Source organism: Petaurus breviceps, unplaced genomic scaffold, assembly GCF_028583685.1.
Source record: "Petaurus breviceps papuanus isolate PSGF00001 unplaced genomic scaffold, PetGlider_PUasm1.0 400, whole genome shotgun sequence".
NCBI classification, from domain to species: domain Eukaryota; kingdom Metazoa; phylum Chordata; class Mammalia; order Diprotodontia; family Petauridae; genus Petaurus; species Petaurus breviceps.
In genome coordinates, this window is record NW_027186316.1 from 5,908,811 (window position 1) to 5,926,822 (window position 18,012).

The 18,012-nt window shown below is 42.0% G+C and overlaps 1 protein-coding gene across 1 annotated transcript; it reads right to left on the reverse strand.

Moving 5' to 3' along the window:
- Positions 1-5,629: 5,629 nt before the first annotated feature.
- On the reverse strand, positions 5,630-6,433 carry LOC138170955 (cytochrome c oxidase assembly factor 8-like). Its single transcript, XM_069100375.1, is given in 1 exon segment — positions 5,630-6,433. A coding segment is annotated over 1 exon segment (591 nt). The 5' UTR covers positions 6,401-6,433; the 3' UTR covers positions 5,630-5,809.
- Positions 6,434-18,012: the final 11,579 nt, after the last annotated feature.

The window sequence follows — 18,012 nt, forward strand, 5'->3', positions numbered from 1 at the left end:
ACTTTACCACGGATTGGCTGAAGAGCAGGGAGGGGGTGGGGAAGGCCAGAAGCCGGCTCTCTAGCGGCTGTGAGGCGAGGGCGAAGTTGGCAGGTGAATCGGCTGTTTGCGAGGGGTGGGGAGGGCTGATGCGGCAATCTAGCGGATCCCTTGGGCCAATCCCGCTCTGAGTGCTGTGGGGACTCCATCTATAGCCCCAGACGCGGACCCTGGCCCACACACCTGGTTTTTGTTGACAGTGCACCCCAAATCGAGGCATCGAAGCAGAAGCCACCTGTTTCTGCAGATCCCGAGGGACATGGGGGGGGGGGGAGGGGAGGAGCATTTTGGAAAAGACCGATTAATGTAGATCCTGTTTATAGCAACCGAGCAGAACGCAAAGCAATATGGAGGGAAATGCCACTCACTTTTCGAGGGAGGCTATTATTTCCCGTGAATATAAGAGAATGTAAACTCCTCGAGGCAAGTTATATGGCTCCGGGGGCAGCTAAGTGGTTAAGTGGTGAAGGGCCAGGAATGAGGAACGGGATTCAAATGTGACTTTCAACACTTTCTAGCTGTGTGACCCTGGGCAAGTCACTTCATTCTGTTTGCCTCGGTTTCCTCATCTGTAAAATGAGCTAGAGAAGGAAATGGCAAACCACTCTGGTATCTTTGCCAAGAAAACTCCACGGACAGCATTGGTGTGCTATGCCCCGCAGGGTCACGACTGATCCGCTATAACAAAGCTCCTGGTGGGGGGAAGGACTGATTCCTTAATTCCTTGTCAATTGATTTATTGAATACATCCAAATACCATTTTCTGACCTTGAGTGAGTCCCTTCTCCCACCCCACCCCCATCCTGGGATTGTTTCCTGCCCCGTAAAATGAAGAGTTTAGATTACATGGCCTCTAAGGTTCCTGCCACTTCTAAATCTAGACCCTGGACCTATTTCACTAGTATAGAGACCTCCTTGCTGAGCAGATTCCTTTCACTAATGTGTGTGGGTGGGTATCTTGGCTTTAAGTTAGTCTTAGAGAACAGAAGCCATTCACATAAGACCCACAGCACTCAAACCAGATGAAAATGTAATTGGGAAATATTTAACGAGATGAAAATACAATAGAACATAGCCGATATAAAGCTTTCTAAGGTACCATGCAGCCTGCAGGGATCCTTATAGACAGTATCCCAGGCTCTGAGTTTGATGCCACCATTCTAGAGGGATGTGATTTGCCCAGGGTCCCAGTGCCAGGGTCATTTATCAGAGATGGGACCTGAACCCAAATCTTTCTGGCTTGGAGTCTGCCTCTCTAGCCCCTACAAAAGCCATTTTATCTCTCAATTTTAAAAAATCCAGATAATGGATATTAAAATCCTGTAAACTGTAAAAACACATAAAAAAATGCCAGGATGCCCCTTGCTAGCCCCACAACATTGTGGATAGCCAGGGAGAAAGTACCTCTGCCTAAGCCTGGAAGGAGCTTCAGACATCAGCTAGTCCTGTGCTATCAATGATTAGTGACTTAGAAAATCACAATTTTACATTATCTGGGTTGTATTATATTTTTATTTTGTCAAACATTTCCCAATTACATTTGGATCTAGGTCAGCCAGCACTCAGTGGTGTTGGATTCAGCTTGAGTTTGACACCTCTGATTTAGACTAACTTTCCAGATGTGGAAACTGATACCCAGAGAGGTTAAACAACTTTCTCTAGGTGAACTCTGGGCTTCTGACTCTCAATGGAATACTGTTTTCCACTGTACTGATGAGGGACAGAATCCCAATAGGTTCAGTAGGAATTCTGATCTTATCTAAGACCAGAAAACCTGCAATATTGTCTGGAAAGAATTCAAGGTCTCTGGCTTAATTGGAGTGAGAGTTTTAGAAGTTTATTGTTACGCTTCTATGAGAAGCGGGCAAGAGTCCTTTAGGGGACCTTTGAGTGAGAGGGGCACATGTTTTTACCTTTAAAGGGTAGGGCTGCCATTGTCAGGGCTGACCTGACCGGAGGGGCCTCAGTGCACAGACAAAGGTCAGAGCTGACCAAGAGGAGCATATGAATAGATAGTTTAGATAAGATTTGGGCCAGGTCGTTAAGGAGACAAAAGGCAAGGACAAAGGAGGGTGTGGGCCAGGCCCAGAAGAAATGAAGAGATTAAGTAAGAACAAAGGGGTCACAGGGTGTTGCCTAGGGGAGTGTGGGGATAGGGGAAAGGGGCAGAGCTCTAGGATGGGAAAGGACAAATTGCAGTTACAACTGAACAGACTGGCTTTACAAGTTGGTTTCACAAATTGATCTAGACCCCAGGTACCCCATCAGTACCACACTGCCCGAAACAAGGAGCATTTCCTCTGCTCTAAAAATAAGAGGGGGGGGGGGGGAAGAGAGCTAGGTGGTACAGTGAATAGAGCACCAGCCCTGGAGTCAGGAGGCCCTGAGTTCAAATCTGACCTCAGACACTTGACATTTAAGTAGCTGTATGACCTTGACCAAGTCACTTAACCCCAATTGCCCTGCCCTCCCCCCTCCAAAAAGCAAAAATAATAATAATAATAATAATAATAATAATTTAAAAATTTTAAAAATAAAAAATTAAGACTGGGAGGGGGGGGAAGCCTAGGCCCTTGCCATGTCTGTTCATCCCTTCCATTCATGACAAAAACAAATCTAAATTGTAGGAAGGAAGTATGTAGAGAAATGCTTGCTTTCTGGAACCCCCAATACCTCCTGGTTAAGAGATTGTCTCAGAATACCCTTTTGTGGTGCCATTAATTCAACAAAATTCTAACATTAGTGTCTAAACTGATGTGATTTGGGGGTTGGGGGAGGGTGGTTCTGGGCCTGTGATTTCACTAATGTCTTCCAGTTCTTACAAGAGTTGTTGGGGGCACTAAGAGGTTTTGTGCTTTGTTCATGGTCACACAGCTAAGTATGAGTCAGGGGTAACACTTGAACCCAGATCTTCCTCACTTCCTTTAGTCTTGCTTCTTATGTGACTGTGAAACTTCAAAAAATATTATGGGGTGAATAGAGCACTGGCCCTGGAGTCAGGAGGACCTGGGTTCAAATTTGGCCTCAGACACTTGACACTTAAGTAGCTGTATGATCTTGGGCAAGTCACTTAACCCCAATTTCCTTGCCTTCCTCCCTCAAAAAAACAAAAACAAAAAAGATATCATGGGGTTTCTAGGCTAGATTTGTTTCTTAAGGACTGTTCCTTAAACCCAAATCACTCTGACTCTCATCAATTGGCCAACTATAGGCCCCAGTCCAAGCCTCACTTGGTCATTGTTTGGGCCCAGAAGGCTCTGAGTGAGTGTAAATAGCAATTGTTCTGGCCAGAAACCCTCAGGGTCTTCACCTCCCAGACTGATTTTTTTTTTTGACTAGGTAAAAGAGGTCATTCTTTGTCTCATTTTTTACCTAGCCTAAGGGAGGCCATGTCTAGTCCTCCTGATCTTTAACTTGCCTATAGACCCAGATGGTTCCAGAGGAGATAAGGCCTTTGCACAGCCCTTCCTCACTTAAATCAATTCATTTGCAAGTCTTGGCATCACCTTCCTGACGTCATAGTTCTCTTAAGGAAGGACAAACGGCAACTTATGTGACTCTGGTCTTGTAAATGCTCATTCTGGAATGTCACTATATAAATCTTTGAACACAAAGTAGGGTTATAGCAGAACAAGATTTGTCCAAAGTGGAATTACTGAAAAGTATTGTTTCTGGAAAGAACTAGACTGTTCTTTTCGATGCACCCAAGTGCCACCTTGGCACGACTTTGAGAGGGTGGGCCAATTACCATCTTGCAAATCTTTCAGAATTCCAGTTTAAGGAGCTGGGGGTGATGGGATGCTTGGGATCTATGTCTGTAATATCAGTTTGTAAAATCAATTTGTAAAACCAGTCTGTAAAATCCCCCCCCCCCCCCAAGAGCATTAACTCTGCCCCTTCCCCCTGCCAGCACTCTGCCCAGCAACAGCTCATGAACTGTTTATTTCTGCTTGGAACAATACAAGGTACACCTATGAATCCTTCACTAAACCATCTACAAACATTTTAGCTTAGGCAAATATTATCTCCCCTTGGTAAAGTAGCCAGCTGCACCTATTAATCCTTAAATGCACTATCTATAGGTTAACTCCTTAGCCAATTATACACATACTGAGTCTCTGTTAGCCTTGGTTCCCAACATCCATCTTGTCAAACATGACACTGATGGGTGGCAGACTGGGCACTTCTCAGTCAGCCTTGACCACCAGCTGATTTAGTGATGTTTCAAGCCTAAAACCACACCTCCAGGTAGCCCCTCCTTGGGCTATTTCCCACTGAATTATGGGCAATATGCCTTCGCAGTTGACATTAAAAGTGCATGTTCCTTTAAACACTGACCACTCCTTAACTCCTCCCTAATCCCACCCTTACTCACCTAGTTAGCATAATTGACATCTGATTTACTGTTTCGACTCCTTAAAAACTATACCTATGACTTCTTTAAGTTTTCAGGTTCCCTAAGAACCCTTGCCCTCTGTAAATCATAACAATAAACTTTTACAATCCTGACTCCTGACAAAGTAGACTTGGGCCTACTTAATTCATTCCGGACTGAATCGCAGGGATTCTGGTCATTGATATTGATCAGAGTTCCTGTATAACCTATTGCCATCCCCCATCGGGGAAGGGGTGAATAAATTAATATATGATTTCGAATTCATTAAAATGGAAGGCCATTGCTACAGTCTATATTACATGTCCTTTAGCCTGTTCCCAGTTAGATCAGTGATTCTAGATGGACCAATGGCAATGAGGTGCAGGGCAGGGGTAAGGGGCCAAGATAAAGTAAAGACCAAGGCTATTTAGTCATGTAAACATCTCATGTCTCCCAGGATTAAAGGGTTAGGGACAAGGAAAGATGGAGACCTTCAGCTGGTGGCAGAGCAGAGAGATTGGGACTTGAAAGAAAATCTGGTATCTGCCTCTGAGACAAGGTCAAAGATGAGAGAGAAAGAGAGAGAGAGAGAGAGAGTCTATGTGTGTGTTGCTTAGAGGGGAAGGAAGTATCCTATGACTTATCAAAAATTGGGGCTTTTAAATCTGATTTGTTTGAAGGTGGTTTGGCTAGAATTCCTCTTCTGACCTCTAAGCCCAGTTACCCACAGATCCCCCTCCTCCATCCATATTCCCTAGACATTTGCTATTTTTTTCCTCTCCTCCTCCTTTCTCTTGTACAGGCTCAGATTCCCTAGAATTTCTGTTGAATTTGGATAAGGGAGTGTGAAATAAAAGTTATGTTTAAGTATATGAAGTTCTGTCCCATGTAAGAGGGTTTAGCTTTGTCCTACTTGGAGGGTGGGGTGGAGATGGAGAACTGGAAGCCGTGGGTGGAAGTAGCAAGAGACAAAAGTAGGTTTGATATCAGGAAAAAAAATTCCTAACAATTAGAACTTTCCAAAAGTATAATGAGCTGCCTTGGGAGATATAGTTGGTTCCTCCTTACTAGATGGGATATATACCTGTCAGGTATGTTGTGGAGGCCAATCTTGGTCAGTAACGATTTGGACCAAATGACCTTTGGAGTCCCTTCCAACTCAGTGATTTTTTTTTAATCTGAATTTGGAGTCAGAGACCCAGAGTTCAAATCCTATTTCTTTTTTTTTTTTTTACACTTAAAAAACATTTTTTTAAATCATCCACTTATGCTGAGTTTGTGAGTCACTTCCATATGATACAATGATGTTTGAGGTAAATAGGCTATCACAGTCACAACAGTCCCTGATCCTGATGGCCAGCATGGGAGCTGGTGAAGGCAGAAGAAGATGTGCTTCTAATCTTTCTTCACCTGTTTGAATCCAAGCTTCCTCCAAATTCTTTCTAGGGCCACTCTTCCCATGAACAAGGTGATAGTAAAATTACGTTTGTACCAGTCTCTGTTATAGTACATATGCTTCTGAAAATTTTTACTTAAGAATTCCTTGTAAAAATCGGCCATTTCTTCTGCATTCAATGTTATTTTTTTACCTGTTTCATGTTTCAATCCCAGACCTCTAGCTTTCAATCTTGAGTGAATAAATTCTTCTTTTTCCTTAATAAATGTCTGATTCTGGTTTGCCCAGTATTGTTGGTTCCATTCTTGTGTTTCTTGTCTTAATTTCCTAAGCTGCTGTTCCAATGGAGATTCATTTTCAGGGATGTAAAATTTGATCGGTCAAAGGTTTGAATATCTATCTGGAGGTCCAATCCAATCATTGCAAGATTTTCTGGGTGGACAGGATTCTGACATCCGGCTCCGCGTCTCCTCGGGCTCTGCCCCTTTTTTCGGGCCGGGCCGGCGGCCGTGGCAAGCGAAGCCGTGGCGGGCCAGACACAGGAGCCCCGGTCTCCAGCCCACCCGAGTAGCCATCGCGGCCGCCGCCATTGGCGTCCTTTCAGCCCCGCCTCGGCTGCGGCGCTTTACGGCAGTCTCTCAAATCCTATTTCTTAAAACTTATTTTTTGTCTGTGCCTCATTTTCCTCTTCTGTAAATTAAAGAACATCATCTACAAAGTCCCTATCAACTCTAAAACTGAGATTAGAGGGTACATATCTGGTGTCTGTTCTGAAACTTTTGTAACATAATGTCCCGAATTATTTTGTGAGTTGTTTGTTTCTCTGTATAAAAGTCTTTATCACACCAGGGAATGTGGGTCATATGGCTCTGGCTACTGCTGTCCAAGGCAATGCTGGGTGCCTTCCTAGTTGCCAAGGTTTGCAGCTGCCTATCTCAGAAATGATAACTCTGTCTCAAAACCCCTTTGCATCATTCCCCATCCTCCCCTCCTTTAGTCTCCATGAAGCTGTAGACTTCTTCCATGCCAAGTTTAATCCTTTATGGCTTAACTCAAACTTTAATTTCACTGTGGTAGTCTAGGCTTAGGACCTGTAGGTACTTAAGAAATATTGTTTGGTGTGTTGAATTAGAAGGTAAGCTCCTTGAGAGCAGGAGCTGTTTCCTTTTTGTCTTTTTATCCATAGTACCCAGCATGGTGCCTGGCACAGAGTAGGTCCTCTGCAAATCTTTCAAAGTTGATTGTCTTTTCAATATTGCTGTTCCATATAACTCATTCTTCTGGTTCTGCTAACTTCACTTTGTATCAGTTCCTAGAAGTCTTCCCAGGTTGCTTTGAAACTGTCCCCTTCATCATTTCTTACAGCACAATAGTATTCCATCACATTGATATACCATAAGTTGGTCAGCCATTTTCCAGTTGATGGGTACCCCCTCAAGTTTCCATTTCTTTGCTTGTTATTTAAGTAGGGATGGAGTGACTGCCACAGTCAGCCCCTTCCCTTACAATAGGATCATAGATTTATAGCTGGAAGGGACCTTAGAAGTCATCTGAATCTAACTCCCTCCTCCCTACCACTATCCCTCCCTTCTCCTCCCCACCCTCTCCCAATTTACACTTCAGGAAACTGAAGTACAGAAAGGTTAAGTGTTGCCCAGTGTTACACAGCTAGTGAGTGTCTGAGGGAGGACTCAAACCCAGGTCTTCCTTATTCCAGGTCCAGGATTCCATTTGCCATGCCAAATTGCTGCTGTTACTCTTGCTTTTCTTTTTAGTTTCCCTCTGCTCCCTTACACCAACGACAACCATTTCTGAAGACTTTACTGATTGTCAAGCCCAGTGCTTGCTTTGGGTGGGCGGGTGGGAAATACTGACCCTTTACTTCCTTGAGAGGATCTCTTTGCTCTCATTGTATGCTTTCTTTTTAGTCTTTCTCATCTCAATTACTCTGTTATCTGCTATGGCAACATGGTGCAGTTGGGGCAGGAGCCAATCCAAGGGGCAACTCTCCCCTTTTGTACCCTGGCCCAAAAGGTGAGGTTTGCCTTGAATATTAGGGCATAAAAAGCATCCCCCTCAACTTCACCAGTTCAGGACACCATTAAGTTTGGGATAAGTACCTATTAAGATAAAAAGAGGGGAGGGGATGTTTGTAAGGTTAATGGATGTAAGATCTTCCCTGCCCATGAATAGGCCTCCAGGGCAGCCCATTAAGGGAAGCTTGCTTAAGGAAGGCTTGCTTATAGGAAGATTTTCATACCTTTTGCTAATTTCTATTGTGATTTGACCATATGAGACTCTGGGTAGCCATAAATTAAGGAGCTCCACCCCCCCTTTGAAAAATCCAGATGTTGGTGTTTCTCTCTCTGGTAACTATGTATGTATTGTCTTAGTCAGACAGTTGGATCTGTCTGTTGATCTGTGCTAATTTCTCAGATGGTTAGAAGTCTTGTCTGTTGGTCTTTATTTCTCTGTTTGTATTTTCTCTGAAGTTCAGGGTGCTGACTTTTCCCCTGAACTAATGAATGTCATTAAAAAAAATTGTTGACCCCTTAAACAGTTATCTTTCCTAGTAAAGCAAATCTAAGAACCTGTGCTAGCAGCCATGCTGGGGATGCTGGTGTGGTTTCTGCTACAATGTTAGAGAAATCAGATCCAAGGCTTGATGGAGAGTGAGGGTTGGGTATGTGCACAAAATTTCCAATGGGAAGTATATCAAACAAAGAAAATAGGTAAACCAAGAGCATGTGAGGCATATCTAGGAATTGTCTATTTACAAAGGCTTAGACCCCAGGTTCTTGGAGCTGAGTAGAACTCAGATTTTCTGGAAACTAATTGGCAGAGTCCTCTAGTTAACGAGATTTATTAAGCTCCTACTGTCCCTCAGGTACTGTCAGGCACTGTGCTGAACTGGGGATATAAATAAAGGCAAGAACAGTTCTTGTCCTCAAGGAGCTTATACTCTAAGGGGTGGGGTGGAAGGAGGACATACAAACAACCAGCACAAATAAGATACATACAAGATAAACAAAAGACAATGAATATTTGTTATATTATAATTAAATATTATATTACATATCATTAAGTGTTATATATTATAATTAAGTGTTATATGGTATAATTATATATTTTAATTGTTACATTAAATGCTTAGGTTTATTAAGTGTTTACTAGGTTCCAGGTATGATGCTAAATATTGAGAATACAAATATGAGCAAAAACAGACAGTCCCTGACCTCAAGGAGCTTATATTCTAATGGACCTTAGATATTGGTCATGAGAGAAAGAGTGACCAGTTGAAAAAGATACCTAGGTTATGAGCCTAGGGGAGATGGATGGTGGTGTCCTTGATAGTGATATTCCTATAGGTTGGGTTGGGTTGAGTGGGGAATACTGAATTCATTTTGGGACATGTTGAGTTTAAAATGTCTACAATTCATACAGTTCAAGATGTCTGATAGGTACTTGGGGATACAAGACTAGAGCTCAGGAAAGAGGTTAGGGCTGGACAAATATGTCTAAGATTCATCTGCATAGAGCTAATAATTGAATTCATGGAAACTGTTGGCATCACTAAACAAAGCAATATGGAGGGAGAAGAGAAGAGGGCTTAGGACAGAGTCCTGGGGGACAGCCATGCTTAGTGGACTCAACCTGGATAAAGATTCAGCAAAGGAGACAGAGAAGGAAGGGTCAGACAGGTAGGTAAGAGGAGAATCCAGAGAGATTCTCAGCTAAGAGGGTGTGGGGAAGGGGAGCCATGAGAAGTTTGAGAAGGGATGAGAAGGTTTGGAAGAAATGATCTTATGAGTGGGATAGTGAATTGAATTGACTAGGGAGTTGTAAAAGGATCACCTTGCTTCAGTTGACCCACATGAGATGATGCAACATAAATTTGTAGTGAATCCAGTAAACATGGTTTCATAATTTTCTTTAACTGTGTTCAACAACACTGTGAATAGAAACTAAGGCAGTAGATGGTGGGAGTAATCCAAGGCTGGGGTGTGGCAGGGCCAGATCAGAGCAGGGGACTGTAGAAGAGAGGAGAGTGTAAAGTTGAACTAATTGACCAAGAGGTCAAGTTGGAGAAAGGATAAAGAACTGAGGGGTGAAGGAATTAGAGATCACAACAAAGACAAAGAACAGAATTAGGGGTTGTAAAGTAGAGTGAAAGGTAGAATAACAAAAGATTATGATCAGATGAAGGAATTTCAGTTTGTGACCATGGAAGGGGTACATTTGTGGTTAAGATCAAGGATATGACCATTTCTGTATGTGTAGTTGAGGTAGGGTGGAGGAAAAGGTCATGGGAAATGAGTAAATTGAGGAAATGGAAGGTTTCAGTGTTTGAAGGAATGTCAGGATGTAGGTTGAAGTCCCCTAGTATGAGGGCAAGAGTTGGGGAAAAGAGAGAGATCATAAATAGAGGGAGCTAGGTGGCACAGTGGATAGAGTGCTGGTCCTTGAGTCAGGAAGATCTGAGGTCAAATTCAGCCTCAGATACTTCCTAACTTTGTTTCCCTGGGCAAGTCACTTTACCACGCCTCGCTTCAGTTTCCTCAACTATAAAATGAGGAGAATAAGAGTACTCACCTCACAGAGTTGTGAGTTTTTCAAGTGAAATGCACATAGTAGGCACCTAGAAAATGCTTATTCCCTCCCCCTATGCCCCTCACTACCAGAATTTTGTTTGGGTGGTAAATATGGATTCAATGCACCTCAAAGAGGGAGAAGTTACTGAGTGATAGTGCAGAGGGAGAGTCTGGAAGTAATCATGGGGAGTATTTCTATTCCCTCACCTCTGTCAGAGGGTGACAGAAAACAGAGTTTGTATAGTGACAGCTGGGTGTTTATCAAGATCCCTGGGATAGAGAGGCTATGATGGGGTGGGATAATGTTGATCATTGAGCTCAGGCAGGTAATTGTCATCCCCAGGGGACCAGGTAGACAGTGTAGATGTGAGGCAGGCCAAAAGAGTGAACATCCAGGAGGGCTGAGAAAATGGCTGACCTAGACAAGAACCCTTCCCCCTGTATGGGAGAGGAAGGGGGGCTCTAATGTGCCTTCCTCAAAGGTCACAAGTTGGAGGACTGGGTCTGACCAGACAAATTGGGAGAAGGGGGCTAATATGGAAATAGGTTTTGCATGATTTCACGTATATAATTGATATCATATTGCTTGCCTTCTCAGTGGGTGGGGGAGGGACTAGAGGGAAGGAGAGAATTTGGAACTCAAATTTTAAAAAATAATAATTTTTTAAAATAATATTTTATTTTCCCCCAGTTACATGTAAAGACAATTTTTAACATTTATTTTTTAAAATTTTCTAGTTCCAGAGGGCAGCTAGGTGGTGCAGCAAATAGAGCACCAACCCTGGAGTCAGGAGGACCTGAGTTCAAATCTGAACTCAAACATTTGACACACTTACCAGCTGTGTAACCTTGGTCAAGTTACTTATTGCTTTGCCTCCCCCCAAAAAAATTTTTTTGAGTTCCAAATATAGATAGATAGATAACTTTGATTTCCTCGTCTGAAAACTGCCTGTTTTGCCATATTATTTGACCATTTATTAAAAGGAGAATGACTTGTATTCTTATAAATTTGAATCAGTTCTTTATATATTTGAGAAATGAGGCCTTTATCAGAGACACTTGCTGTAAAAATTGTTTCCCAGATTTCTGCTTTCCTTCCAATCTTGGTTGCATTGGTTTTGTTTGTGCAAAAACTTTTAAATTTAATATAATCAGAATTGTCCATTTTACATGTAGTAATGCTCTCTATCTTGTTTGTTGATAAGTTCTTCCCTTCTCCATAGATTTGACAAGTAAACTATTCCTTGCTTTCCTAATTTTCTTATGGTGGACCTGTACAACTTGCAGCCATTGGATGGCTTACAGGCAGCTGTTTGTGGCAAGCCAAAGGATTTTGGAAGCCCACAAAAAAATGTAGAGGAAAATATTCTTTGTATGTACAGGAAATCCTTTGGTGTGCTGCATGCAGCTGAGGGCCTAAAGGGCAGGCTGCAAGTTGTGCAGGCCTGGCTTATGGTATCACCTTTATGTTTAAATCATGTATCCAATTTGATCTAATTGGTCTATACCTAGCTTGTGCCATAGTGTTTTCTAGTTTTGCCAGCAGTTTTTTGTCAAATAGTGAGTTCTTGTTCCAAAAGCAAGAGCAAACGCAAGGTTTATCAAACACTAGATTACTATAGTCATTTACAATTGAGTCTTGTCTACCTAATCTATTCCGTTGATCCACCTCTCCATTTCTTAGCCAGTACCAGAAAGTTTTGATGATTACTGCTTTATAATACAATTTGAGATCTGGTATAGTTAGGCCACCTTCCTTCACATTTGTTTTCATTAATTCTCTTGATCTTCTTCACCTTTTATCCTTCCAGATGAATTTTGTTATGATTTTTTCTAGTTCTCTAAAATAATTCTTTGGTAGTCTAATTACTATGGCACTGAATAAGGAAATTAGTTTAGGTAGAATTGCCATCTTTATTATATTGGCTCAGCCTACCCATGAGCAATTAATATTTTCTAATTGTTTAGATAAAAATATCTTAAAAATAGATAAATAATAAAATTTGTGAAAAGGAAAATATTTTTAAAATTGGAAAGAAGGACACAAAAGATGAGATTTTTGTGCAGAGACATTATGACTGGGGGTTGGGGTAGAAGGCAAATCCAGTTTCTCTCAACTGAACTATGCTGCCTTCATCATGGTGGGTGGAGACTAAAACTATAATAAATGGCTATCTCCCAAGTATTCCAAAGTACTCTGCACCCTTGCTGTCATAGATGAAGTGGGTATGGGTGTGGGGGAAGCTAACAGACTGGGATCCCTAGTATAGACTATATCTCAGAATTCAATTCAGTTCCCTTAAACAAACATTGACATAAGCAAAGCACTGTATTAGGTATGTATTTTATTAGGTATAAAAAATTGAAACAATTCCTGCCCTCAAGTAGCTTGTATTCTGGAGGGACAGAGCTCTTCTCTCCTCCTTCCATACGACTTCACATGGTGATCTGTCAGCTCACATGGATTAAAAAATCCTCTCTATGCTATTCTCGAATCTCCCTTTCCTACCCTAACCTCTCTGCTGACCTCCAGTCTCCCATCTCCAGTTGCCTATTGGACATCTCAAACTGGGTATCCTGTAAATTCAATATGTCCAAAATTGAACTCAGTATTTTCAGTATCTCGGTATCTTTTCCCCAATCCTTTCTCTCTTCCCAGCTTTACTATTTTTATTGAGGGTATCATGCTTGCAACCTAGGACTCAATCCTAGACTCTCTACTATCACTCACCCCCCATATACAAGCTGTTGCCAAGGCTTGTTAATGTCACCTCTGCAGAATCTCTGATGTACACCCCCTTCTCTCCTCTGACACAACCACTCCCCTGGTGCAGGTCCTCATAGCCTCACTCCTGGACTACTGCAGTAGCTGCTGGTAGGTCTGCCTGCCATAAGGCTCTCCCCACTCCAGTACATCCTCCATTCAGCTCCCAAAGTGATCTTTCCTAAAATACAGGTCTGAATGGACAGAATCAAGAGAACATTGTATACAGTAACAACAATATTGTTCTGAGAACAACTTTGAACAACTAAGTAATTTTGAGTATTAGAAATACTCAATCAACTACAAAGGACCTATGAAAGAAGATGCTATCCATATCCAGAGAAAGGGCTGTTTAAATAGAAGTATGTCTAGTGTGGTTTTATATATATGTGCATGTGTGTGTGTGTGTGTGTGTGTGTGTGTAGACACAAATATATACACATATATGTATATATTAGTGTCTAATGGTAGCCTTCTCTAGGGCAGAGTAGGGGAGGGAGGGAGAAAAAAAAGTGCACAGCAGAGAACAAAAGAAAACTTAGGATGAAGCACCAGAAAGCAGAGCAGCTTTGAAAATGATGTGTAGTGTTTATTTACATAGTTTTTCATAGAAAGCAAACAGTGTGAAATAGAAATTCATGGTTTTATATTGAATCTTTTTTTATGTTGCTCTGCGTACAAGGACAATTTGTTTGGTCTTTTTGTATTTAAGTTAAAATGAATAAAAAAGAAAAAGAAATAAAGAAAATGCAGGTCTGATCATGTCATACCTCCACACATACTCAGGCAATTCTATTGGCTACCTATAACTTCAAGGATCTAATATAAAAACCTCCCTTTGGTGTTCAAAGCCCTTCATTACCTGTCTCCCCATCCTATCCCTTCTAGTCTTTTTACATCTTATACCAATATACTCTGTGATCCAGTGACACTGGCCTTCTGCCTGTTCCTGTAACAAGTCACTCCATCTCTTGGCTCCTGGAATTCTCTCTGGCTGTCTCCCCTGCCTGGAATGTTCTCCTGACTCATCTCTACCTCCTGCCTTCCTTCAAGTACCAACTAAAATCCCACCTTCTACAGGAAGCCTTTCCCAATTCCCCTCAAAGATCCCTTTGTTATTTCCAATTTGTCCCATAGACCAGGGGTGGGGAACCTGCGGCCTCAAGTCCACCCGTGGCCCTCTATGGATTTGTTCTGTGAAGTTTGAACTGGGTCAAAGGACCACACTTGAGGACCTAGAGGGCCATGTGTGGCCTCCAGGCCCCAGGTTCCCCACCCCTGCTATAGATAACTCGTTGGTTCATAGTTATTTACATATTGTCTCCCCCTCCCCCCCGTTCAACTGTGGGCACCTTGAGATTAGGGACTATCTATTACCCTTCTCTGTATTCCTAGCACTCAGCACAGTGCCTGACACACAGTAGGCACTTAATAAATGTTTAACTGATTAATTTGAGGTTCATTGTTGTTCAGTCATTTTTCAGTTGTGTCTGACTCTTTGTGACCTTATTTGGGGTTTTCTTGGCAAAGATACTGGCTTGGTTTGCCATTTCCTTCTCTGGCTCATTTTGTAGATGAGGAAACTGAGGCAAACAGGGTAAAGTGACTTGCCCAGGGTCACACAGCTAGGAAGTATCTGAAGCCAGCCTTGAACTCATGAAGATGAGTCTCTCCACCATGCCACCTAGCTGCTCAATTTGGGGAGATAGAGAGTATTAATTAGATGGAATGAAGAAGTCAAGAAAGGCTTCTGTTAGGAGATACCACTGCGCTGAGCTTTGAAGTACAATAACTCTGAGATCATAGGTGAAGAGATAACCCAGTCTAGTGGATAGAGTGCTAGCCTTGGAGCAGGAAGACCTGCAGATTCAGCCACAATTGATTACTTGTTGTATAACCCTGAGCATTAGTTCTTCATCTGTAAAATGGAGCCACTAGACATGATGGATGGTCTCGTAAGTTCCTTCTAGTGCCATAACTAGGATCCTATGTGTGACCTTGAATAAGTCACTTCCCCTTCCTGGGCTTCAGTTTCCTCCTCTGTAAAATAAAACGAGCTGGCGTCTAAGGTGCTTTCCAGCTCTGCATCTAGGACCTTATAAAGAGGGAAGGCATCAGAGCCATAACTTTTATAAAGATACGGAGAAAGAAGGGGAATGAATCTGGGGGAAAGCCAACAAAATAGTTTGGCTAGAACAACGAGTGTGGTCAGAGTGAGCCAGATTGTGGAGGGCCTTGTGTGCTGAGCCAAGGACTTTGTTCTGCAAGGGGCAGAAGGGAAGAATTTTGAGTGGGGGAGTGCCATGGTCAAATCTGGGCCTTGGGAAGATTCTTTTAGCAGCTGCCTCCAGTGTTGCAAACCTGGGTGACTGGAAGGGTGACAGAGAAGTTTGAAGAAAGGGAGCTTTGGGGGAGAAAATGATAAGTTCCATTTGGGATGTACTGACTTGGAGAGACTAACAGAATCTCAAAGTAAAGATGTCCAACAGGTAACTAGTGATGGAAGACTGCTATTCCAGTGAAAGCCATCAGCTGTAGGAGTCGTCTCTATATAAGTAATTGAACCCAGGGGACACACAAGAGCTCACCGTGGGAGAGAGTTTAGAGAGATGATAATGGGGCCCAAGACAGAGCCTTAGGGGATACCCTTAGTGAGTAGATGGTAGCTGATGATGGCTCAGCAAAGAAGACTGGCCCAAGAAAGGGAGAATGAGGAAGGGGCAGTGTTATAGAAATTGGGGGAGGGGAGAATATCCAGCAGGGGAGGTAGGTGGTCGGCACTGTCAAAGGCTGCCATGGCGGAGGTGATGGAGGACTGAGAAGAGACATCAGATCAGCAAGTGAAGAAATTGTGTGACCAAATAGCTTCAGTAGAAAGCCCACGGTGGGGCGACAGAAACCAGAATGCAAAATGAAAGTCAAGACAGGAAGTGAATTCTTTTTGTAAGTGAATTTTTCCAGGAACTTGGCGCTGGAAGGAAGGAGAGGTATAGTTTTGGATGGATAGCTTGAGTAGATGGCAGGGTGAAGGGATGGATTTTTAATGACAATGAGACCCTTGAGGCAGGTGTGTACTGGAGCCAAGTCAGACCAGCTCTTAAGAGCTGATTGTTAAATTTTCAGCATGAGCTGAAAATAATACTTCAGAATTCTGTCAATCTCTACATGTCAGGGCTCAACTGATTATTTTGTTGATTATCTAAACTGAAGAAAGTAAGGAGAAAATGTTAATAATGCAGATTAAACTACAAAGTATGTCTTGCTTCATTTTCTCCTTGAGAACCAGACCTATGTCAAACTGGTTGTAAAGTTACCAGCATAACCCTACCCGAGCAAGTTTATAAGAAAAGGGGATTGGACTAGTAGAAGGGGAAAGCTTGAATATTAGAGAATGATCAATGGGGCAAGCTCCTGGAAGAGGAGGGAAGGGATGGGAATCAATGGTACAAGTTGAGGGGTTTGGCTCCCGCAGGGGGAGGGACAGCTTTTCCTCAGAGATAAGAGGCAAGGAGGAGAGAAGGCCCAATGATGTAGAGAGTTTGTGAGGTATAGAGAAGAGAAGATGAGGGAGCTCATGGCCTAAGGCAGGCCTACACAACATAAGCCCATGGACCCTTGTGGGTTGAGGTAGGTTGAACAGCCCTGTTTTACATCCACTAAAATTTTTGAGGACCTCCTAAAATCTATTGGCTGGCCATATGTTGTTCAAGTCTGGTCTAAGTACTGATTTTTTCTTTCTTTTTTTCTACTTTAAATTTTCAGTTGTCTTTTGTTTTCAGATTACCTTTGTCTTTAAATATATCTCTTCTTCTCCCTTATCCAACAAGCTATTCCATCTAACAAAAAAGGGGAAAAAAAGGCAAAAAAGCAGGTAGGCAAAACTAATCAATACATCAAACAATTCTGACAATGCATATAATATTGCAAACCCACCTCTCTGAAGGAAGGAGGGAGATGAATTTTCTCATCTCTTCTTAAAGAAGATGTTGGTTCATATTATTCTAAAATTATACCACATTTAATTTGCTTTTTCTTCTTTCCATTATTGCAGTCATGTTTATAGATCTAGATCTTCGAAGTTATTTAGCCCAGTCTCTTCCTTTTACAGATGAAGAAACTGAGCCTTTGCAAGGTAAAGTGACTTGTTCAGGGTCATATACCCAGTAACTATCTGAGGCAAGATTTGAACCCAGATCTTCCTAACTCAAAGCCCTATGCCTGATCCACTATACTATGCTACCTCTTAACAATGAGTATATTTATTTATGGATAGAGAGATAAAAAGATATATATATATATAAGATACAGATATCACATATATCATATGTAGGTATGTGTATATATAGATACCTATAGAGAGATATGTAGATATATATATATATATATATATATATATATATATTTCTCATTGCTGCATACTTCACTCTACATCAGTTCATGTAAGTTTTCCTGGGCTTCTCTATATTCTTCATATTCATCGTTTCTTATATCACAGTTATATTCCATTACATCCATGTACCACAATTTGTTTAGCTACTCCCCGAGTGATGGGCACTGATTTTGTTTAAGATTTTTTGATAACCCAAAAATGGTACTATGAATATTTTGGGGGTATATGAGACCTTTTTGTCTTTGACTTCCTTGGTATTTACACTTAGCAGGAATATCTCTGGGTCAAAGGGTGTGGATATTTTTGTCACTTTCTTTGTGTCATTCCAAATTGATTTCCAGAATAATAAATAAATAATAAAACACTTCATGGCTCTACCAACAGTGATTGGGGCAGAATGGCAATAGGAAATGAGGTAATCTGCTGTGAAAGAGGCATTGATATGGCATTGGGGAC